Source organism: Triticum aestivum, chromosome 2D (assembly GCF_018294505.1).
Source record: "Triticum aestivum cultivar Chinese Spring chromosome 2D, IWGSC CS RefSeq v2.1, whole genome shotgun sequence".
Lineage (NCBI taxonomy): Eukaryota > Viridiplantae > Streptophyta > Magnoliopsida > Poales > Poaceae > Triticum > Triticum aestivum.
The window spans coordinates 656370646-656395236 of record NC_057799.1 but is presented as its reverse complement, the minus strand read 5'-3'; the positions used below and the strand labels follow the sequence as shown (position 1 = coordinate 656395236).

General features: G+C 43.1%; 2 protein-coding genes across 2 annotated transcripts; both read right to left on the bottom strand.

Moving 5' to 3' along the window:
- Positions 1-4521: 4521 nt before the first annotated feature.
- LOC123055448 (probable inactive histone-lysine N-methyltransferase SUVR1) lies at positions 4522-8459 on the bottom strand. The gene is made up of 8 exons (XM_044479469.1): positions 8002-8459; positions 7400-7919; positions 6113-7056; positions 5734-5999; positions 5528-5594; positions 5350-5400; positions 5144-5249; positions 4522-4942 (listed from the first exon to the last, which is right to left on the bottom strand). Exons 1-8 carry the CDS (start codon positions 8212-8214, stop codon positions 4896-4898), a joined length of 2214 nt encoding a protein of 737 aa, XP_044335404.1. The 5' UTR covers positions 8215-8459; the 3' UTR covers positions 4522-4895.
- A 398-nt stretch (positions 8460-8857) lies between these two features.
- Positions 8858-12909, bottom strand: LOC123055449 (dolichyl-diphosphooligosaccharide--protein glycosyltransferase subunit 1B). Its single transcript, XM_044479470.1, has 8 exons — positions 12673-12909; positions 12035-12079; positions 11283-11920; positions 10221-10368; positions 9932-10111; positions 9470-9538; positions 9262-9351; positions 8858-9184 (listed from the first exon to the last, which is right to left on the bottom strand). The coding sequence occupies exons 1-8, from the start codon at positions 12787-12789 to the stop codon at positions 9047-9049; spliced, it is 1425 nt and encodes a 474-aa protein (XP_044335405.1). The 5' UTR covers positions 12790-12909; the 3' UTR covers positions 8858-9046.
- Positions 12910-24591: the final 11682 nt, after the last annotated feature.

Here is a 24591-nt window from a genome sequence, read left to right as displayed (position 1 = left end):
TTTCTAAAAAGCAAAAGAAAATGATAAAAACTTCAAAAATTAAAATCCTTCCAGATGTAGTTATGTTACTACATGTACTAGTTAGGAAAATTTAAAAACTTAAATTTGGACATCTTTTGCAAAAAGTGTAGGGAAAATGTAAAACGGCTATAACTTTTGCATACGATGTCAGAAAAAACCGTATAATATATCAAAATGTTCAACACGAAAATCCGCATCCGATTTTGACAGCCTACGGCCTGTTTGCAAATTTTTAGAATCCTCCTGTTTGCAAATTTTTAGAATCCTCAAATTCTAAAAGGAAAAAAGGTTATGCTCAAATTTCAGTTTTTTTTTGAATTTTTGTTAAATCTGGTCAAACTACTTATTCAAGAAGTATTAGTGTTACTAAATAATTATTCAAGAATATTAGTGTTACTAAATAATTATTTCAGTTTTTTTGAATTTTGGTCAAACTATGGTCAAACAATGGTCAAACTAATTATTCAAGAAATATTAGTGTTACTAAATAATTATTTCAGTTTTTTTGAATTTTGGTCAAATCTGGTCAAACTGTGGTCAAACTACTTATTCAAGAAATATTAGTGTTACTAAATAATTATTGTTTTTTAGAACAATAGTTTCAAACTCAAACAGTGAAATGTGTGACTTCATGCTCAATCTAAATTTCTGAGGGTTAATAGGATTGACATCTTACTATTGTCAGGAAAACAACAAGTGCAGACTTGGAAACGAGGGAGAATAGAACCCGGAAGTTAAGCGTGCTCAGGCTGGAGTAGTGAGAGGATGGGTGACCGTCCGGAAAGTTAGATGATTTGGAATGATGAGGGGTGATTAGAGATTAGAGGTTAAATTGAGCAGTGATGAGGGGTGATTAGAGATTAGAGGTTAAAATAATTTAGAAATTTGAAAATAAAAAAATTCAAAAAAATCATAAAATTTTCTTTAGTACCGGTTGGTGGTACCAACCGGGACTAAAGGTGGACCTCCAGGCAGCGGCCACGTGGAGGGCCTTTAGTCCCGGTTCGTGTAAGAACCGGGACTAAAGGGGAGGCTTTAATAACGACCCTTTAGTCCCGGTTCCAGAACCGGGACTAAAAATTCTTTTTCTACTAGTGTAGGGGTGCCGAGGTAGGAGAAGAACAACTTGTCTCTAGCTTACAATAATCTTCATGGAGACTGACACGACTAAGACTAGTCATGCATGCATAGTGGGAGTAACATACATGCCACATAAGAAAAAAAAGGGAAGGAAGGAATCATGTGCTTGCTGGAGCGTGTTGGCCCAGCTGCAACTCTGCTCTGCTCTGCTGCCAAGCAAGATGACATTCTTCATTGCATGCATTGAGCTCCCTCTTGTCAAATCTCTCGTGGTAAGGATAAGGTAAGGTAATCCAACAACACCTTGCTTTCTTTCTGCCTGCCCACAATTAAGACTAGATAGACAGAGGCATTGCATCCAGTGTTGTTGCGGACAAGACTCTGCTCTGCTGCTATATGAATCTTGCCGCCGGCTCCCGCTAGCTCGGCTTTCCTTCCTGCCGTCCTCTCCTCAGAATTCATAAAAATGCATGCATGCTGGAGGGGCCTTGAGGCGTTGGAGGAGCTCCATCCACCTTCCTTCTCATCTGTACGTGGCTAACCAAATTCATTCACCACATTAATCTTCTCTTCTCTTCTCTTCTCTTCTCTTCTTGTGAATGAAAATATATATATATATAGTAGCTAGTATGCACTTTCTGAATGAAATTATGTGTGAGAACCAACTGGACTGGAGACACACACACACACACACACACACACACACACACATATATATATATATATATATATATATATATATATATATATATATATATATATATACACCGTACCTGTGGGCGAGGCTCCTGCGGATAAGGCCGTCGGTCTGCTCACTCACTGACCCCCATCTGCCGCCGACATCATCGGCCGGGCTCCCCTCCCACCATGGACCTCATCTTCCTTGCCCGCAGGCTTGAGGCGGCTAAGGCTTGTCACCACCATGTGCCCGCAGGCTTGAGGCGGCTAAGGCTTGTCACCACCATGTTCTTTGCGTTGCGGCAGCTCAAGCCTTGGTTCCCTGACCCTCCCTCATGATTATCCCCAGAGACGGCACAAGTGGAGCGGCAGGCCATAAAGAAAATTCCATAGGCGGAGCTGTGAACCTCGTCACGGCGGCCACTGGAGATCGATGAGGAGGAACCAAAACCAAAACCAAAACCAATTCAGGGCAGTCTGAGTCTGGCATTTGTTTTTCTCAAGAAACAAGTCTGAAAAACACTTGCATTCGCATTCGCATGTATAAAAAAGAAAGAAAGAAAGAGAAAAACACCAAACACCTAATATAATATAGAAGAGCTGAAGCAAAGTGGTAGCTAGCAGGCAGGAATAAGCTAATTGATTGATTAATTCAAGTCAAGTCACAAGGAAGGAAGATGTAGGAGTCACTAGAGATGACCTATGAGGATGGATGAATATGAATATGATGATCATCCATCATCAGACCCTAGTTTGTGGTCCACAGACAGAGCCAAGTGCAAAGTCGGGCACACAAGGAGATGGCGTCCTCTCCTCGTTAGCAAACAACAACACAGGCCAAAAACAAAAACTTGTGTAAACTAACTAGGGAAATGAAATGGTTATGTGTCGCTCGAGTCGAGTCAGTTGATGAGATTAAACCAGTAAGCGTAAACCTATGAGTAAGTAATCAAGCATAAATAAACTTGGTGTGATGCTGGCATGCATGCATGCATGATAAGCCGAGTAATTAAGGTGCGGCAGGCATACATTACATATAATGAAAAGAAATGAAAAGAAAAGAATTTCAGGTGAGTTGAGTGTGCTTTAGGATTGAGTTTAGGAGTTTGTGAGCGGATGAATTTCAGAGCAAGTAAATAAATTATACTCCCTCCGTAAACTAATATAAGAGCGTTTAGAGTACTACTCAAAAGGAAAGGAGAGCATGCATAGTGACCTAGGCTGGAACTCGAGGACCTGGGTGAGGCTGCAGTCATTGAAGCAAACCACTTTTCCTCCTTTTCCTTTTCTTCTTCTTCTTGTGGAGGGCTTGGTCTTGTTCTCCTCTTCTTCTTCCTCTTCTTCTTCATCCTCCACATCCACATATTCTTCTTGTTGGTTTAGGGTTTAACAACAACAACAACAACAACAACAAGAATCTTGGTGCTGCCGCTGCGGATTGGAGTTGGAGTTGGAGTCGCAGTTGGGGTTGGAATCGGAATGGGAAGGGGAGTCCATCCAAATCCAATGCATCAACAACAAGGGAAGGGCGAATCTGAATCTGAATCTGAATCTAAATCTGAATGGGAATGAATCAACAGCTAGGCAACAAACAAACTAGTAATCCAATCTGATCTGATCTGATCCGATTCGAACCGAACCGATCCCATCTTCCCTTGTTGGTTGGAAATGAAAGAAAGAAAGAAACAAAGGGACTGGATCCGATCTTCCCTTGCCTTGTTGACCAACAGCTTGCTTGCTTGCTCTCTCTGATCTGATCTAATCTGATTTGATTTGCTCTGCTTCAAGACCAAGACGACGACGACGGAAGAAAGAAAGCAGAGGAGGAGGAGGAGGAGGAGGCCGAGGTCAGGTCAACTCACCAGACCAGACCAGACCAGAGCCCACCCACCCACTCGTTTCCAAATATTTTCCTTCTTCTTTTCTTTTTTTCCTTTAAAAAAAGAAAAAAATCTGATCTACTAGCATTATAAGTATTACATATAAAAAAAAGTTCATCACAAGTAGGAGTATAAAGAAATCACCTCAAAACATAATAAAAAAGGAATTACATCAATCAAACTACTTGACCTTGTCGATGCCAACCAAAAAGAAAGCAAGCTCACTCAGAGGAGGACCCGCCGCTCATGGTCACGACACGACGGTTGCAATTCGCGTATGTATGTGAGTAAAGGCTGCCGAATCATCCATCCATCTTTAACAACAATGTTGTTTTCATGTCCGAGGTTTTTTTTTTAACATCAGTACAGACACAAGCGCTCATATCAAGCTACGACCAACTTGCATTGTTATTGCTATCTCACAAGATAAACAACAACATATGTATGTATGTATGTCCGACAATCAGGATGAAAATACTTTCCTTCCTTGTTTTACAATCAGGATGAAAATACACGGTGCTTTTCTTCTTTCTTTCTAATCTAAATAAAATAAAAGGAAAGAACCAACGATTGTCCTATCCTAGTTGTGGTAACTTCATTTTTTTTTCATCTCCTAACCAAGTTGTTGGTAGGTTTGAGGCTTGAAAGGTTTTGGCTAATTATTTGGACAAGTCTTTTTTCCTTAACTAGTATCCATTTGTTTTTCACCGAAAAGAAAAATTAATAAAATTGAATGATGTCCATTTTAAAAAAGGTTAGGAGGATATTATTATTATTATTATTATTATTATTACTGAACAATAATAATATCCTCCTAACCTTCCCAGATGCAGATGCAGATGCAGATGCAGGAGAGAAAAGATGAGGCCCATCCCATGAATCAAACATAGTCTTACCAGTTTGATGATGGGAAATACTTACATACTAGTAATTTCTACTCCTAACCTTGCAAGGAAGCAATCATTCATCTCTTTTGCCTCAAGGTCACTGAATAATAACTCTCTTGCCTCAAGGTCACTACACACCTGCTTGCTTCATTTCATTACATTACACAGAGCAGAGCAGAGCAGAGCATTTTAGATGAGCATCAGCATCAGAAACAGCCTTTCTTTCTTTCTTGTCCAACCAACAAGGGAAGAGACAAGATACATTCTTCTGTTCCATTCCACCACTAACAAATCACCCACCTCTTCTTCAATTCTGCCTACCACTACTTTCTAACGCCAGGTGAATGAGTTAACCTTCAATTCTGCTTCTCCCATTGCCATTCCCATTCCCATTCCCTGCAAAACCAACACAAACAAACAAGCCACCCAACTATTACTATCACTCCTAGCCTAGCCATTATTATGGTAACACAACATAACAAAACAAAAGTGCCTGCCTGCCCAAGGAAGGAAGGAAGGAAGGAAGGAAGGAAGGAAGGAAGGAAGGAAGGAAGGAAGGAAGGAAGGAAGGAGAGGAGAGGACACAAACAAACATACTCAGGCGCTGACGATGCCGACGACTTCCTCGGCAGTACTTGCTTCCACACAGGCACTCAAACACCTTCACCGGCCCCAACTCCAAGTCGAAATCAATCCCATAGTCCTGCAACCAAACCAATCAGCAACAAACCAATGCTTATGCTTTGCTTTCCTTTCCTTTCCTTCATTAGTACAGTAGTAAGTATTAACAAGAACAAACATACCCATGTCAGTTCCTCAAGGGCCTCCACCTTCCTGCTCGTGAAGAATGCAACCTGTTTTCCATAATCATCGTCATCAAAAACAAATAGCATCATCAGCTTCCTGTGTCTATCTTATGCTTATGCTACTTTCAGAGTCAACTTGCTTGTTAAGACTAGTTATTATTAGTTAGTAGCTCACATGGTAATAGTGGCGATCAGGAGTCTCCACTTGAACAGGAACCATGGCCAGATTTGCATCACGGCATCTACATCATCATTTGGGATATATATATATATATTAGGGAAGACAAGATGTAGTTAGTTAAGCCTCTTCATTTTATTTTATTTGGCTGTGTCATTCAAGAAAAGAGCTTAAAGAGAAGAGAAGAGAAGAGAAGAGCACACCTGTGGTTGATGAATCTGCCAACATTCCCATAAAAGGTTCCATCTAGGCACAATGCATCTTCGTCCTTGAGCGACCCTCCCGAAGACCAGCCAGCATCCAACACTACCGTATGCGTATATCTATTATTCTTCATGTTCTCGACCGCCCGCCCATGTACTTCTACGCATGTTAGTATTTCCCCCGCATATTCGCACACGAAAGCTCCTTTTGGCAATGCATTCTGCGTGCGCAGCCCCCAACCCCTCCCATTTCCCGTGGAGAACACCTACATGATAAAAACGAAGCCATCCGGCATCAGTATAATGATCAGCATGCTGCACACGGCAAATCAAGGAGGAGATGGGCCATTAAAGTTCTGTGTTCACCAAATATTGTTACCTGGAGGTTGCATCTTATGCCGCGTTGGACCACACGGTTGCCGCATCGCATGCTGCACCCGCATTTGCTCCAGCACTCCTTGATGAATCTCCGAACAAGGTGGCCCCTGCAAGGCTCTGGTGAGGCTTTATCTCTGGACCTCTCGAGCGGGCACGTCTTGCAAAAGACCTTGTGATGTACTTCAGGAATCCGGTTCACGGAGACGCACTTGTCAATGAATTCTGGCTTTACCAAACCGCCCGGTGTGTATGCATATTCACCCCCGGTGACTCTTGCGCAAGCGCATGGTACAGGCGCCGACAAGCAGTCGCCAAAGCAATCAGCACAAGAGTCTTGAGCACCAATGTGTGCAAGGGAGATGTTCACAATACCATTTTGGAATACCTCGTTGCCTGGTATGTAAGAAAACGATGGTGGGCATTTTCCTCTGCCAGATTCATTTGCTATCGGTATCTTGACATTTTCTTGTCCCCTGGATATGTCATGTACATCATGGGTAGTCCTTGAAAGTGCCAAATGCGGTTGCGGGGCAGGAGTTGAACTCGCTGAACCACCCTCCACGCATTTAGACGTGCTGCCATTACCAACAGTATGTGATTGTGTAATATGCTCCGTCATGGTATGTTGAGTGCCCATCTGCACAACGCTCTGGCATATCTCGGCCATGAGGCCGGGAATGGAGAAATCGGGAGGAAGAAGCTTGTCCGAGCAGAGGTATTTGTCCTCAACCATCTTGTATACTGCTTCTAGATCAGGCATTTTGAGCTTTGATGGGTCTGCGCTGCACTTGAGAGACAGCTTAACCTCGCCCCCAGGGGATGACGCCACATCAATCTCCTGCACTTGAGACCCTGTTCCATTGATGAGTGTGCTGCTGCTTGTTGGCTCCACAGACATGTCTGTATTTCTGCTGTGATGTTGAATTGCCCTGTTTTTATCACTACCTGTGTCAGGTCCAAAAGAGATGAAGAATCAGAATAAGACCATCATTGCTCAAGAAAAGAAAACAACGACAGCAAGATGTGATTGATAGATTAAAGACACGTTCTGTAACAAGAGGTTCTTCCAGCAACCAAGCAAAGAAAGGTTCATTGAGTCAGTGTTATTTATATAACACATTAGGTTACCAAGCAAGCAAATGCTGAAGAGCAATTTCTGTTGTGTGAAGATAAAAGGCCAGGTGGGTGAAGAATACCACCAATAAAAGATGTTATGTTGGTCGGCAGGGCCTATAATTTAGTAATGTATACAGGGGCAAAACGATGGATGAGCTGGAAGAGTTGGAACCTGAAATGTGGTGAGGATTTCGGTCAGGCGGAGGCAACGCATTCAAGTCGGACGAGGAGGAAGCAAGGTTGAGGTTGCGGGAGCGGAGAATCAAGCCAGGCTGCACATCCCGACAGCCGGACGCGTCCATGTCGACGGGTTGAGGTTCAGGGGGTTCGGGCTTGGGGTGTTTGAGAAAGAAGAAGGCAGGCTGCTGAAACTCTGCATCCATCATGTGCTTGTGCTTGTGCTTGGTGAGCAGTGCGGTTGCTGAGGGTGTGGTCTGTGCGCCATCGTTGAGGGCAGGGGCCAAGACAAGCCCCCTTTCCACTATGCCTCCTGCTGTGCCTGTGCCTGTGCCTGTGGCTCTGAAAGCGGTGGGTCCGGATGGAGGAGCAGGGGCTCTGAAAGAGCTGGAGCTTTGCGGTGTGGCTCTGAAAGGGGGGGTCGTGGAAGGGCGGTCGGGGGTGGAGATTTCCGGCTCCTCGGCATCCAGCTCCTCCTCCTCCTGCCCCGGCACCTCATTGCCGCCGCCGTTGGGCTGGAAAAAGAAAAAGAAAAACAATCTTTCGTATCATGAGTTCCGAACCGACGGAAGGAAAGGAAGAAGGAGATGGATGGACCTGTGGTTGGGATTGGGGATGGAGTTGAAGGAGTTGGTCGTCGAGGATGGCTTCGGCGAGGGCGCGGTACGAGTCCTCCTCGATGGGCTCCCACTGCCGGTCGAAGAGCCTGAAGAGGCGCTTGAGCACGGGGGTGGCCTGCTTCCGGCCGAACCCCAGCTTCTTCATGGCGGACAGCGCCAGCCGCGCCTTCTCCTCGTTGCGCCCCACCATCTCTCTTCTTCGGTTCTTCTTCCTCCCTCCGTCCGGCACGATTCGATTGGATTGGATTGGATTCGATTCACGGCGCCATTGTTGCTAGGCTAGGCTAGGCTAGGGTTTGGTTTGCCAGAGCGAGAGAGAGATTGGGGATTGGGGATTGGGGACGGACTGAAGATAGTGGGGTTTTTGGGCTCTCCCTTCCTTTCTTGGCTTCCTGCCTGCCTCACCACGGAGAGAAAGAGAGAAAGAAAGAAAGAAAGAAAGGAAGGTTTTTTAGGTGCGGAAGGAGGTGGTGCCCGTGGAGAGGGGAGGCTCCTCCCTCCCTCACACCTACCAGAATTTTTTTAAACCGAAATTTATGAATTTTGAAATTTCCAAAATGCCCAACTAGTGCTTGGAGGGCTACTTAAGGTCTTCATCCCTCTCCGGCGTCCATTGGAGCATCGGTTGTGTTCAGTGTTTGCATTGGTTGGCTGTTCTAGCATTTTTCACCGCAGGCAGAGGCTTTGTGCTCTTTGTATCTGTTTTTTTTCCCCTTGGTCAGAATTGGTTGCGACCAAAGAATTCTGAAATTGTTTTAATTTCTTTTGATCAGACTAACCAATTTGTTGGTCAACATCCAATCCAATTGAGATTTTTCTTCCACAGGAAAACAAAATCAAAAGTGCAGTATACTACTAATCCAGTATTTTTTTTTATAACATGCTCTTCTCTTGTCCCCAAAGTTCCTACAGCAATCAATCAATCATCATCATGCTTGCTTCTTCTACAAAACTCCCCAAAGCTAATGTTTCACCACAACCATCAATTCCTTCATCACAATGGCTAGTTTGCAGTTACTCCTTCAGGAGGAGGCCTGTGATTTCGCGATGGAAAGATCCGTGTGAAGATAGACAATGCAAGCGGCGAAGAAGAGCAGCACTGCGGTTACCAGCATCAGCGGCTCCGCCAACATGAAGATGGGGCTGAACTCATAGTACACCTGCATGCAGTTCACACAATGGTAAGGTAAGATACTGGAGCAACAAAACCTAAAACAAGAAACACTTTCCAAAATACCTGGAATGGAACATTGTGCTCTCCTACTACGTTTTTCTTCTTTATCACCACTGTCGTCCTCCCCACAACATCCAGGTATGAATAGCTAGTCTGCATCAGTAGAGTACCATATCTCATCGTCACAACTAAGACTCGAGAAAGAGAAACAAATTTACTTTGAGGAGCAAATTCCTTTTTGAGGTACTGGATGGAAACATGGGATGATTACCTCGAGATGTTGCTCCGTCTCAAAAGGAACAACAGCTTGCGGGCTTTTCGAGCCCTCAGGAAGCACAACCTGTGACATTACACGGTCTAATAAATGAGGCTGCTAGATGTGTGTATGTAAATAAAAAAGGAGCTACAACTACATCCGTACCATCCCTACAATCTTCTATCCAGTTGATTCATAAGAATATATTTTCTTTCCGTTTTTTTAGTATTTGCAGGTTCTAAAAGATCCGAGATTGTAAGGAACATGAATAGTCAGCTCTGAAAATTGATCATACAGAATATGAGAATTACTATGACTGTACAGGCTCGCCGCTTGCTTATGTAATGTAGTACACATTCTAAGAGCAGAGCTGCAACAGGACAGGCGCTGCTGCTACAGGATACTACTAGAATAGCATTCTACTTTACCAGTAATGAGAAATATGTTTCATCAGAATTGAGCTTTGTGCCGACGTACCTTGATGGTAAGATTATCAACCACAGTATTCAGTAGAGGGCATCCAAATGTAAGGTTGGCGAAGCGTCGACCATCAGCCGATTCAAACAGGAAATCTTGCAGTGGCATGCCATAGCCGATGGTGAAAGTGCAGTGCCACCCACCAAACAGTGGATATCTTGGTTCAATTTCTAGTTCTGACTGAAGTAACAAAACCATGTGCCAATATTAGTTCAGAATCAACAATGAAAACCACTAGCATATGGAATGGAATTATTAAAGCTTGCATCTGTGGAGAAACATCCAATACCTTGTATGAATCACTGCGCAGATGGGATGAGGAGATGTTACCAATCTCATCACGATAGTAGACTGAATGAACTCGTGGAGGCAACCTTGCAAGAAGGTTCTTAAATGATGACGCTCCACTGATAGATTGCCTAGCCTGATACTCGAGCCTAGCGACAAGAGGTATAAATGAGTTGTCACAAAGCACTGGACTTGATTGACAAACACGAGATACAGAATGATTGATTTGTTAAGATACTGATTCCTAGTGTATAAATGCATGCTGTCAGTTCGCGTATTTGTCTGGCATAAATCACATAGCCAAAAGTAAAGCTGTATAATGGGAGACAGTGGACTGCATACACTTTATTTCTCTGCTACCGGACCTATACTATTGAAAGAAGTTGATGAATAATCAGAGAGATAATCTGTAATTGATCATGGCAATCGTAGATTCAAAAATCAATGTATTCCACTGATAGACTGCCTAGACTGGTACTCGAGCCTGGCAACAAACGTCAAAAACGAGACTAGAAAGATTTGGACTTATTGACCAACACAAGACACAGAATGATCGACTTGTTAATACAGCTTGGAAGAAATCATCCAGATTTCAAATCCACAAGGCATACTGTTAGAGTGGTAGTTCATGTATACTCTATTTGCCTAGTGCTGTTTGATTTCAACATGGCATACATCACATAGCCAAAAGTACAGCAGTACAGGAAGGTAGCAGGTTACACATTATTCATCTCACAGCTACCAGGCCTATACTGTATTACTGTTGTAAGAAGTTGACAAATAACAGAGATAATTTGTAACTGACGATGGCAATCATAGAGTCTGAAGTATTCCAGTTGCCAGTTTTAATCAAGTGTTCAGGTAATGCTCTAGTGTTTGCTGGACTCATTCCATTCAGGATTTCGACAATCGTGTATAATCAATGTTATTGGCACGATAGACAGTGGCATGTAATGAAAAATACTAATACAGTTCCCATTTTCTGTATGTCAAAACAATTTTTTTAAATAACCAGATGATACTGTGAAGGGATAAAAGGCATAAGACAGGGGTTGCAGCAAACCTTGAAAAGACTCCTTTGTGCTTGGCACCGCCATGCTTCAACTTGTAGTGCTCGGTGACCTGGACGTTCCCCCAGTGAGAGATCTCCACCTTGCGCACGAGCTCCTCGACGACAGCAAACGCATGGTTGTTCTCATAATGCAGAATGATGGGCGAGTAGGCGTAGGGGAGCTGGTTGCTGTACGCGCCGTATTTGACATCAGGGCCCGAGCGGCTGGTGGGGTCGACCCTGGTGAAGGACTCGACCCTGCTGCTGGGCGTCTTGACATAGGTGCCCTGCTCCTGGACATGGTACGGCGAGAGGAGGACGGCGCTGTCGCGGTAGTAGACGAGCTGGGACTCGGACTGGGTGATCTCGGCAGGGAAGGGCTCGAGGGAGTGCGTGAGCACGTAGAAGACCTCCACGGTGGTTGTGTCGGTGGGTTTCAGTGGGGTGGGAAGGGAGATGGAGTAGAGGCGGGCGCCGTTGGGAGCGGCAGTGGCGGGGTCGGCAGGTGATACTGGGAGCGGGATGTAGGTCTTCTTCTTGCGCTTGCCCTCGGCCCTTGTTGCCTTGACGATGGCGAGGTGGTCGGCCTCGGCAGGCGTGAAGGCGATGAGGACGTGTGAGGCGTCGGCGCCGGTGGCGGTGTTCTGGACCTGGCAGTAGGAGGTTAAAGTGTGTGTGAGAGAGTAGTAAGGAAGGTAGCAGTTGGTGAGAGCGGGATGAGGCAGGTGAGTGGAAGGGGGTCAAGTGGAGAATGAATTACCAACCTTGAGGGTGAGGAAGACCTTGACGATGGGGCCGGTGAGGTCGATCTGCAGGCAAGGCACGGCATAGCAGCCGCGGTTAGTGTTGTTGTTGCGACCAAATCATCTTTAATGAAAGAAGGAAAGAAAGAAAGAAAGAAAGAAAGATATGCTATGCAATACCAATGCCAATCCTGAATGAAAGAAAGAAAACAAAAATGGGTGTGTTAAACACTAGCCTTGACTGAACCTTTGTTTCTAGCCCCAATAAAGGCATCATGAATAAGATTTATCCAAGATGGGTGTGTTAAACAAACCCTACCCTGAACCCAGAAAGAAAATCAGATTTATCCAATAAAGGATGGATTATCTATCTGTCTCTATATAATCAGCCTGCCTGCCTGCCTGCCTGCCTGCAGAGACACATGTATATGAACTACTAGTCCTATCCTAGTAAAGATTATTAGCAGCAAGCAGGGATCACAACACACCACACCACACCACACAGATTCGATTCGATTCGAGTAACAAACTCAACTTTCTTTCTTGTTGGCAGCCAGCCGGGCAAAGCACGGTAGTAATCTGCCTGACTGCTACTTCTATGAGGGATGGGGATGGGGATGGGGATTAGGATTCCGATTCAGATTCAGATTTGTACGTACCCTTTTCTCGGCGGAGAGGACCCGGATGCCGTCCTCCGCCGCTTGTGCCGCCTGAGAAGAGGAGGAGGCGGCGAGGAGGAGGAGGAGCAGGACGGTGGCGCGGACGGACGGCGCCATCGCCGGCGACGTGAGGAGAGCAGAGGAAGGGGAGACTGAGATGAGATCTGATCTCTTGTCTTCCTTTGGCTTGGCTTGGTTGGACTTGGACCCATGAGTCAGGAGTACTACTGTACTAGACCGATGTTCTCTCTCAGCCATCCCTCGCTCATCCAATGGCCCACATTTACCTTTGCTTTTTTCCCCTTTTTTCTGAACAAAAAAAACATATTTTCCTTTTTTTTCAATTTATTATATCTCGTTTTGTGTCTTCTTCTTCTTCTCTTCCTCTAAATCAAGGAAAAGGTTTTAAAACAACCAGATGATTTTCTCTACTCAATTGGTGGGGCTAGCTTGCTAGGCAGCCTTATCTTATCTCCGGCGGGTCACAAGAGCCACTCGTTCCACTTCCATGGCAGCTTTATCTTCTCTTCTCATCTCAATTTCCATTGATTCCTTCTCGTCCCGCACCTCTCCGTCTCCGCCATGGCTCGTGGACGCGCTCCACAAGCTGCTACTCCCAAGCTTCTTCTCACCGTTCGTTGAAAGGCGCCTTAAGGGAGGAAGGTGCTCTGCTGGAGATGAGGCACCGGTGCCGCAACCTGAGACGTCGTCGTCCCCGCGCTGCTGCAGGCTAGGAGAGCAGGGCGCTGCTCCCATGGCTCGGCCGAGCTGCGTTGCAGCATGCGATGCTTTGCTAGGACAGCGTTTTTGCCACGCCGACGCACCTGCGTTGCAGCAGGAGAGGCGACGAGTTGACGCCATTGCCGCCAGCAGAGCTGCTTTGCAGCACACGATACCACGACAGCGCTGCTGCCACACCAACGGCAGAGCTGCGTTGCAGCAGGAGAGGCGACGAGCTACTGCCACGGCCGACGGCGGAGCTGTGTTGCAGCAGGAGAGGTGACGAGCTGCTGCCATGGCCAACAGCAGAGCTGCGTTGCAACACACGATGCTACGACGGTGCTGCTGCCACGCTGACGGCGGAGCTGCGGTGCAGCAGGAGAGGTGACGAGCTGCTGCCATGGCCGATGGAGGAGCTACGTCAGCACATGATGCTATGATGCCGTTGCCATGGCTTCATCGGAGCTGCGAGTTGATGCTGCCATGGGTGTCGTTGGAGCTGTGATGGGTCTGAAGCATGCACGAGCGTGAGGTGCTATGAGGGAGCTGCGGTCATGCGTGCGGGAGGCGTGCTCGGATGTGCTGCTCGGGAGAATGAATTGGACGCTGTAGATGATGCGATCTGACGACTATAGGGGCGGCTTAAATTTGGCTTGTATCATCCGACTTATCCGTAGCAGGTGCCCTAAATCAGAGTAACTCAATTTCATCAATTCTCAAGTTGCTAGTCACACCTACTCTAAATCAAACTTGACAAAACCCAACGTGTATATACCCAAGCCTCTATTTCTGGGGGTGTTTTTGTTTTTGCTCCATTATTCACCCACTTGGCTGAAAATGACGCCTAGGTAACTTGGTATACGGCACGTGTATTATTTTGGTACATGGCTGGGTAGAAATGAGTGATGTGCCCAGGTTTTGATTTGAAATTTTTGAACGTGTGTACAGGTTGGTTTGGTTGGTTTAGTGTGTTTTTTGTAGTGAAGTTGGCGTCCTGATAGATGTTTCTGCTTCGATGCTTCTTCTGGTTTTTGGTTCGTGCCGCTGTTGGGTTTTTGATTGGCCGCTGTTGGCCCGGCTGTCCTGTCGCTGTCGATCCTTGCCACTGTTGGCAGTGGCGGAGCTAGAGAAGAAATCGAACGAATGGATAACAACATGAGTAACCAACAAATCAAACAGCAAATGGTCAACAGATAACCCTTTCACTACCCCACACACAAATCTCAATGAAACACGCCAACAATGCGCGGCCTGTCCCCATGTATGCAAAAATAAGCATCGTGATAAAACTAGCTACCATTTGTTGCCCATAACAATAAGTGTGTGTCCGTCAAGAGAGAAAAGAAAGGAAAAAGGGCATTTGTTACCCATGATGATAAGTGTGTGTGCGCACCAAGAGAGAAGAGAGCTTCGAGCCAAATCAAATCACAATCCATATAACACCGTATCAATAGGCGCGGCGGGAAAGGCTAGTATAAACCCAAGCCTAGAAACGACAAGGGTATACACAATGCTTCTCGCAAAAAAAAGGGAAGGGAAGATGTTAAATTATAGTATCTAACATCTGACTCGATAGGGGAAATTCAAATTCACAATTTGATACACAAATTCACAAATTCAGATATCGCACGGGACCAAACCGTTTCTTAATCCGTTCTCATTATCTTCTTCTTCTTCTTATTGTTTTTTTCTAACTATTGTTTTGATGGTGCACTGATCAATGCTGCAGTGACACCATGGGTTGAAAGAGGATCGCGTGGAGCACCGAGGAGGACTCTGCTCTGCGCACCTTCGTGGAGGCGTTCCCGGGAGGGAATGGCTTGGGTCCAAGCTCCCAAAGTAACCAGACTGCAGCGCGATGCAAAGCAATGCAGGAAACGCTGGTGTCAGATCAATCCCGAGTTAAAGGAGGGGCAGGAAATCATCCAGCTCCAAGCCGTTCACAACAAAGTGGGTGAAGATTGCAAGAGCGCTCAACCGCAAGGACGACACCATGAAAAATTGGTGCAAAAAGTTCATGGTGGAGGGTTCGAGAGCGGCCCCGGCACCTTCGCATGAGCCAATTCTACAGGTATGTTTTCCTGGTTATATAAATATGCGAGGTTTGATAACCCACCCTGGCTTTTGACTTTAAGTCGCGAGTATGTTTAGCCTTGAATGGCCTTAATTATGTTTGGGTTGTTGCCCGCCCTGGCTTTTGACTTTAAGTCGCCAGTATGTTTAGGCTTGAATGGCCTTAATTATGTTTGGGTTGTTGCTCGCCTGGCTTTTGACGTTAAGTCGCCACGGCATATGTTGTTTAAACTTTGTGCAGAACATATAAAGCTTTACACATAAGTAAGAGTACTGCTATTGCTCATATGAATCATTGTGTTTAAACCCATCATCTGGCTATCTAAAGATATTGTCGAGTTATCCAGCTCCAGGTTATATTGTTCAGTATTGAGTTTATTGAGGCTATGAGCCACTAAAGTGATCTTTTCAAAAACTGGACATGACTATGAGTCGCCATGGATGGGGTTATCAATTCCTGATTTTTTGCAAAGGTTATAAGCCGCCGGGTTGCATCCCGGAGGACAATGGATGCACATTAAGTCGTTATTGGCCAAGAGCCGTCGGATTATATTATTTCAATCTTTAACAGCCAACTTGGCTGGATTTTCATCATGATATTGAATGATTGAGGTTTCAAAGTCGCTTCAGCGCAATGGCTATTATTTCTTTATCAATGGATATGATTTATTCTGCAATGAAAGGAATAGTCCCGAGTCGTTGCAGGCTTACGACCCGGCACTTGGGGGCTACATTATTCAAATCATGATTATACCAAACATGGAAGTCTCATGTCGCTGCAAGCATGTACCATGACACTTGGGGGCTAATGCAAGGTCATTTTTTACTTGCCTTATTGAAGACCCGACTCATCACATCGTAATGAGCCGGCCCTTGGGGGCTACCAATTGCTTCTTGATGACCCACAAGTATAGGGGATCTATCATAGTCCTTTTGATAAGTAAGAGTGTCGAACCCAACGAGGAGCAGAAGGAAATGATAAATGGTTTTCAGCAAGGTATTCTCTGCAAGCACTGAAATTATCGGTAACACATAGTTTTGTGATAAGGTAATTTGTAACGGGTAACAAGTAACAAGTGTAAATAAAGTGCAGCAAGATGGCCCAATCCTTTTTGTAGCAAAGGACAAGCCTGGACAATTTCTTATATGAAGGAAAACGCTCCCGAGGACACATGTGAATTATCGTCAAGCTAGTTTTCATCACGTTCATATGATTCGCGTTCGGTACTTTGATAATTTGATATGTGGGTGGACCGGTGCTTGGGCGCTGTCCTTACTTGGACAAGCATCCCACTTATGATTAACTCATATTGCAAGCATCCGCAACTACAAAAGAAGTATTAAGGTAAACCTAACCATAGCATGAAACATATGGATCCAAATCAGCCCCTTACGAAGCAACGCATAAACTAGGGTTTAAACTTCTGTCACTCTAGCAACCCATCATCTACTTATTACTTCCCAATGCCTTCCTCTAGGCCCAAACAATGGTGAAGTGTCATGTAGTCGACGTTCACATAACACCACTAGAGGGGAGACAACATACATCTCATCAAAATATCGAACGAATACCAAATTCACATGACTACTAATAGCAAGACTTCTCCCATGTCCTCAGGAACAAACGTAACTACTCACAAATAATATTCATGTTCATAATCAGAGGGGTATTAATATGCATATAGGATCTGAACATATGATCTTCCACCAAATAAACCAACTAGCATCAACTACAAGGAGTAATCAACACTACTAGCAACCTACAGGTACCAATCTGAGGCTTTGGGACAAAGATTGGATACAAGAGATGAACTAGGGTTTTTTGAGGACATGGTGCTGGTGAAGATGTTGATGGAGATGGACCCCCTCCCGATGAGAGGATCGTTGGTGATGATGATGGCGATGATTTCCCCCTCCCGGAGGGAAGTGTCCCCGGCAGAACAGCTCCGCCAGAGCCCTAGATTGATTCCGCCAAGGTTCCGCCTCGTGGCGGCGGAGTCTCGTCCCATAAGCTTGCTTCTGATTTTTTCTCAGACGAAAGACTTCATATAGCAGAAGATGGGCACCAGAGGGCCACCAGGGGCCCACGAGGCAGGGGGGCGCGCCTAGGGGGGTAGGGCGTGCCCCCCACCCTCGTGGCCAGGGTGTGGGCCCCCTCTGGTATTTTCTTCGCTCAGTATTTATTATTATTTCCAAAAAAACTTCCGTGGAATTTCAGGACTTTTGGAGTTGTGCAGAATAGGTCTCCAATATTTGCTCCTTTTCCAGCCCAGAATTCCAGCTGCCGGCATTCTCCCTCTTTATGTAAACCTTGTAAAATAAGAGAGAATAGGCATAAGTATTGTGACATAATGTGTAATAACAGCCCATAATGCAATAAATATCAATATAAAAGCATGATGCAAAATGGACGTATCAACTCCCCCAAGCTTAGACCTCGCTTGTCCTCAAGCGGAAGCCGATAACAATAAATATGTCCACATGTTTAGAGATAGAGGTGTCGATAAAATAAAATACGGACATGATGGCATCATGATCATTCTTAAAATAGCAACATATATGGATATTATCATATGATTTCTTATGCTCAAGTAATAATCTATTCACAATGTCAAGTATGAATCAGAAACTTCATTGAGAACTAACAAACTACAATCTCAGTCATTGAAGCAATTGCAATTTATCATAACATCGGAAAGAGTCAATATAAGAGCTTTTCAGCAAGTCCACATACTCAACTATCAGCTAGTCTTTCACAATTTCTAACACTCACGCAATACTTGTGGTTACGGAGTTTTAATCGGACACAGAGAAAGATAGGGGCTTATAGTTTCGCCTCCCAACCTTTTACCTCAAGGGTAATGTCAAAAATAATAGCTCATGCTAACTTACATCCAATTAGACATATATATATATCAGGATCTTTTCAACACACTGTGCTTGCCAAAGGATAAAATGTAAAAAGGAAAGGTGAAGATCACCATGACTCTTGCATAAGGTAGAAAATAAAAGTAAAAGATAGGCCCTTCGCAGAGGGAAGCAGAGGTTGTCATGCGCTTTCATGGTTGGATGCACGAAATCTTAATGCAAAAGAACGCCACTTTATATTGCCACTTGTGATATGGACCTTTATTATGCAGTCCGTCGCTTTTATTTTTTCCACATCACAAGATCGTATAAAGCTTATTTTCTCCACACTAATAAATCATACATATTTAGAGAGCAATTTTTATTGCTTGCACCGATGACAACTTACTTGAAGGATCTTACTCAATCCATAGGTAGATATGGTGGACTCTCATGGCAAAACTGGGTTTAAGGGAATTTGGAAGCACAAGTAGTATCTCTACTTGGTGCAAAGAATTTGGATAGCATGAGGGAGAAAGGCAAGCTCAACATGTTGGATGATCCATGACAATATACTTTATTTCAGATGTAAGAAAACATAACCCATTACGTTGCCTTCCTTGTCCAACATCAACTCTTTAGCATGTCATATTTAATGAGTTCTCACAATCATAAAAGATGTCCAAGATAGTATATTTATATGTGAAACCTCTCTTTCTTTATTACTTCCTATTAATTGCAACGATGACCAAAACTATGTTTGTCAACTCTCAACAATTTTTAATCATCATACTCTTTATATGTGAAGTCATTACTCTCCATAAGATCAATATGATCTCTTTGTTTCTTTTTATTCTTTCTTTTTCCTTTATTCCCTCAAGATCATAGCAAGATAATCAAGCCCTTGACTCAACACTAATCTTTATTATATAACTCACAGACTCGATTACATAGAGGGATCATAAAGCAAAACTCAAAACTAAATCATACTAAAAACTTTATTCTACTAGATCAAGATATTACTAAAAGGATCGAACTAAGAAAAATGGATAGGAGTGTGATGGTGATACGATACCGGGGCAACTCCCCCAAGCTTGGCAGTTGCCAAGGGGAGTGCCCATACCCATGTGATTATGTCTCCTTCTTCGGAGGTGATGATAATGGAGTTGTTGATGATGTAAATTGTGCTTTCAGCTTCTTCATGTTGTAATTGAGAAGAGCAATTTCCTCCTTTAAATCATCAACCTCCTACTCCAGCTTCAAGATCTTGTCACATAAATCTCCTTTGCTTTTCTGCCGAAAATGAGAAGGGATAGATCGATTGTTAGATAGTTTAGCCCTTTTAGGAAGACTAGACTTCTTGAACTTCACGTGCATATCCCCAGGTTGAGGTAGGGGGACATCCTCCTCCTCCGAACTTGAATCATTGATATTCATCAAATGAGCATCTTCCTCCTCATCCGTAGTTCGACCACAAGGAGATAGATCCCCATAGGTCTTTGGGTCAGCAATGAGGTGTGAGACATATCTCTCTCCGTCGGAATCCTGAGATGACATCTTGCTCCCAATCTGCTACAGAAACAGCTCGAAACAAAAACAGAGGATAATTGCGTGATACGGTGGTCAAAACCTTCGGGAGATTATATAATGAATTTTTACCGACCGAAAGAAGTATCGTGCAAGAAAACGGAGTCCGGAGAGCACACGAGGTGCCCACAGGTAGGGGGCGCGCCCAGGGGGGTAGGGCGCGCCTCCCACCCTCGTGGAAGCCTCGTGTCCTTCCCAGACTGCTTCTTATTTTCCTATTTTTCTAAATATTCCAAAACGGAGAAAAATTGCCATTAGAACTGTTTTGGAGTCGGTTTACTTACCGCACCACGTACCTATTCCTTTTCGGAGTCTGAAACGTTCTGGAAAGTGTCCCTTATGTATTCCTCCGGAGTTACGGTTTCAATAATATTAGTATCAACATTTATGGGATTACCTGAGATATGATGTTTGATTCTTTGACCGTTCACCACCTTTGGATTTGTGCCTTCGAAGTTATTGATTTTTATGGCACCGGAACGATAGACCTCCTCGATAATGTAACGACCTTCCCATTTAGAGAGAAGCTTTCCTGCAAAAAATCTTAAACGAGAGTTGAATAGCAACACATAATCACCTACATTAAACTCACGCTTTTGTATCCTTTTGTCATGCCATCTTTTAACTTTTTCTTTCAACAACTTGGCATTCTCATAGGCTTGGGTTCTCCATTCATCAGTGAGCTTATGTCAAATAGCCTCTTCTCACCGTCAAGTTTGAAATCATAGTTGAGCTCTTTAATGGCCCAATATGCCTTATGTTCTAGTTCGAGAGGTAAGTGACATGCTTTTCCATAAACCATTTTACACGGAGACATACCCATAGGATTTTTATATGCTGTTCTATAGGCCCATAAGGCATCATCAAGTTTCTTGGACCAATTCTTTCTAGATCTATTAACAGTCTTTTGCAAAATTAATTTGAGCTCTCTATTACTCAATTCTACTTGACCACTAGACTATGGGTGATAGGGAGATGCAATTCTATGATTAACATCATACTTGGCCAGCATTTTACGGAAAGCACCATGAATAAAGTGTGAGCCACCATCAGTCATTAAATATCTAGGGACTCCAAACCTCGGAAAAATAACTTCTTTAAGCATCTTAATAGAGGTGTTATGATCAGCACTACTAGTTGGAATAGCTTCTACCCACTTAGTAACATAATCAACAGCAACTAAAATATGTGTATACCCATTAGAGGAAGGAAAAGGTCCCATGTAATCAAAGCCCCAAACATCAAATGGTTCAATAACAAGTGAATAATTCATAGGCATTTCTTGACGTCTACTAACATTACCCATTCTTTGACATTCATCACAAGATAAGACAAACTTACGAACATCCTTGAAGAGAGTAGGCCAATAAAAAACAGATTGCAATACCTTATGTGCAGTTCTATCTCCAGCGTGGTGTCCTCCATAAGCTTCGGAGTGACACTTGCGTAGGATCTGTTCCTGTTCATGCTCAGGTACACAACGCCTAATAACACCATCTACTCCTTCTTTATAAAGATGTGCATCATCCCAGAAGTAATGTCTTAAATCATAGAAAATCTTTTTCTTTTGCTGGTATGTGAAACTAGGTGGTATAAATTTAGCAACAATGTAATTAGCATAATCAGCATACCATGGAGCAGTACGAGAAGCATTTATGACATTTAATTGTTCATCAGGAAAGCTATCATCAATAGGTAGTGGGTCATCAAGAACATTCTCTAACCTAGACAAGTTGTCTACAACGGGGTTCTCAGCTCCCTTTCTATCAATAATATGCAAATCAAATTCTTGTAACAAGAGAACCCATCTAATAAGTCTAGGTTTAGCATCTTTCTTTTCCATAAGGTATTTAATAGCAGCATGATCAGTGTGAACAGTTACTTTAGAATCAACAATATAGGGTCTAAACTTATCACAAGCAAAAAACAACTGCTAAAAATTCTTTTTCAGTGGTAGCATAATTTCTCTAGGCATTGTCTAGAGTTTTACTAGCATATTATATTGAATAACATTTAATTTCTTATCAACCCTTTGCCCTAGAACAGCACCTACAGCATAATCACTAGCATCACACATAATTTCAAAGGGTAGATTCCAATCAGGTGGCTAAACGATAGGTGCAGAGATCAAAGCTTTCTTAAGTATTTCAAATGCTTCTACACAATCATCATCAAAAACGAAAGGTATATCTTTTTGTAAGAGATTAGTCAGAGGCCAGAAATTTTTGAGAAGTCCTTAATGAACCTCCTATAAAAACCGGCATGACCAAGGAAACTTCTTATACCTTTGATGTCCTTAGGACACGACATCTTTTCAATAGCATCAACTTTAGCTTTATCAACTTCAATACCTCTTTCAGAAATTTTATGCCCCAAAACAATGCCTTCATTAACCATAAAGTGGCACTCCTCCCAATTCAAGACAAGATTAGTTTCTTCACATCTCTGCAAAACTCGATCAAGGTTGCTCAAGCAATCATCAAAAGAGGATCCATAAACGGAGAAATCGTCCATGAAAACCTCACATATCTTTTCACAAAAGTCAGAAAATATAGCCATCATGCATCTTTGAAAGGTAGCAGGTGCATTACATAAACCAAAAGGCATACGTCTATAAGCAAAAGTACCGAAAGGGCAAGTAAAAGTGGTCTTTGCTTGATCATCAGCTGACATAAGTATTTGAGAGAAACCAGAGTAACCATCTAGAAAGCAAAAATGTGTATGTTTGGATAATCTTTCTAGCATTTGATCAATGAAAGGTAAGGGGCAATGATCTTTTTAGTAGCCTTATTTAATTTGCGGAAATCAATTACCATCCTATAACCTATAATAATTCTTTGCGGAATAAATTCATCTTTATCATTAGGAACGACAGTAATACCTCCCTTCTTAGGGACACAATGGACAGGACTTACCCACTGACTATCAGCACGGGATAAATTATACCTGCCTCAAGGAGCTTTAGTATTTCCTTTCTTACCACTTCTTTCATCTTAGGATTCAACCGTCGTTGATGATCAATAACTGGTTTGGCATCTTTCTCCAAATTTATTTTGTGTTGGCATAGAGTGGGACTAATGCCCTTAAGATCATCAAGAGTATATCCAATAGCAGCACGATGCTTCTTCAAAGTTTTCAATAATCTTTGTTCCTCCTTCTCTGAAAGGTTAGCACTAATAATAACAGGATATATCTTCTTTTCATCAAGATACGCATATTTAAGAGTATCAGGCAACGGTTTAAGCTCAAACACGGGATCACCCTTGGGTGGAGGAGGATCCCCTAGGATTTCAACAGGCAGGTTGTGTTTCAGAATGGGTCCTTGTTTAAAGAATACTTCATCTATTTCCCTTCTTTCATTCATAAACATATCATTCTCATGGTCTAGCAAATATTGTTCTAAAGGATCATTAGGAGGCACGGCAATAGAAGCAAGACCAATTATTTCATCTTTACTAGGCAATTCTTCATCACGGGGTTGTCTACGAAATTTAGAGAAATTAAACTCATGAGACATATCATCAAAACCAATAGTAACAACATCCTTTTCGCAGTCTATCTTAGCATTGACAGTGTTCAAGAAGGGTCTACCAAATATAATGGGACAAAAGCTATCTTGTGGGGAACCAAGAACAAGAAAATCAGCAGGATATTTAGCTTTCCCACACAAGACTTCAACATCTCTAACAATCCCAATTGGTGAAATAGTATCTCTATTGGCAAGTTTAATTGTAACATCTATATCTTCTATCTCCGCAGGTGCAATATCATGCATAATTTCTTTGTATAAGGAAATAGGCATTGCACTAGCACCCATATCACACAAGCCATGATAACAATGATCTCCTATTTTAACAGAAATAACAGGCATGCCTACCACATGTCTATGTTTATCTTTAGCACCAGGTTTAGCAATTCTAGCAGTCTTATCACAAAAGTAAATAACATGCCCATCAATATTATCAGCCAAGAGATCTTTAACAACAGCAATATTAGGTTCAACTTTGACTTGCTCAGGGGGTGTATAAGTTCTAATATTACTTTTACGAACCAAAGTTGAAGCTTTAGCATGATCCTTTATCCTAACAGGGAAAGGTGGTTTCTCAACATAAGCAGTAGGAACAATAGGATCATTATAAGTGATAGTATTTTCTTCAACTTTAATAGGTTCAACTACTTTTACTTCTATGGGAGGATGATATTTAAACCACTTCTCCTTAGGGAGATCAACATGAGCAGCAAAAGATTCACAAAAAGAAGCTACTATCTCAGAGTCAAGTCCATATTTAGTGCTAAATTTATGGAAAACATCGGTATCCATAAAAGATTTAACACAATCAAACTTAGGTGTTATACCTGACTCCTTACCTTCGTCGAGATCCCAATCTTCAGAGTTGCGTTTAATTCTTTCCAATAAATTCCATTTGAATTCAATAGACTTCATCATAAAGGAACCAGTACAAGAAGTATCGAGCATGGAGCGATTGTTGTCAGAAAGCCGAGCATAAAAATTTTGAATAATCATTTCTCTTGAGATCTCATGATTGGGGCATGAATATAACATTGAATTAAGACTCCCCAAGCTTGAGCGATGCTTTCTCCTTTGCGAGGCCAAAAATTATATATATAATTACGATCACGATGAACAAGATGCATAGGATAAAACTTCTGATGAAATTCCAATTTCAATCG

Excerpts from the sequence above, each read along its gene's own strand:
- LOC123055448 (XM_044479469.1), bottom strand. The coding sequence starts at position 8,214 with ATGGTGGGGCGCAACGAGGAGAAGGCGCGGCTGGCGCTGTCCGCCATG. Across the intron at positions 5,595-5,733 it reads GGCAGATTCATCAACCACAG|ATGCCGTGATGCAAATCTGG; the intron begins GTGTGCTCTTCT and ends ATGATGATGTAG. Across the intron at positions 5,250-5,349 it reads CCCTTGAGGAACTGACATGG|GACTATGGGATTGATTTCGA; the intron begins GTATGTTTGTTC and ends GTTTGGTTGCAG.
- LOC123055449 (XM_044479470.1), bottom strand. The coding sequence starts at position 12,789 with ATGGCGCCGTCCGTCCGCGCCACCGTCCTGCTCCTCCTCCTCCTCGCC. Across the intron at positions 12,080-12,672 it reads TCCTCTCCGCCGAGAAAAGG|ATCGACCTCACCGGCCCCAT; the intron begins GTACGTACAAAT and ends CCTTGCCTGCAG. Across the intron at positions 9,185-9,261 it reads AGCACAATGTTCCATTCCAG|GTGTACTATGAGTTCAGCCC; the intron begins GTATTTTGGAAA and ends AACTGCATGCAG.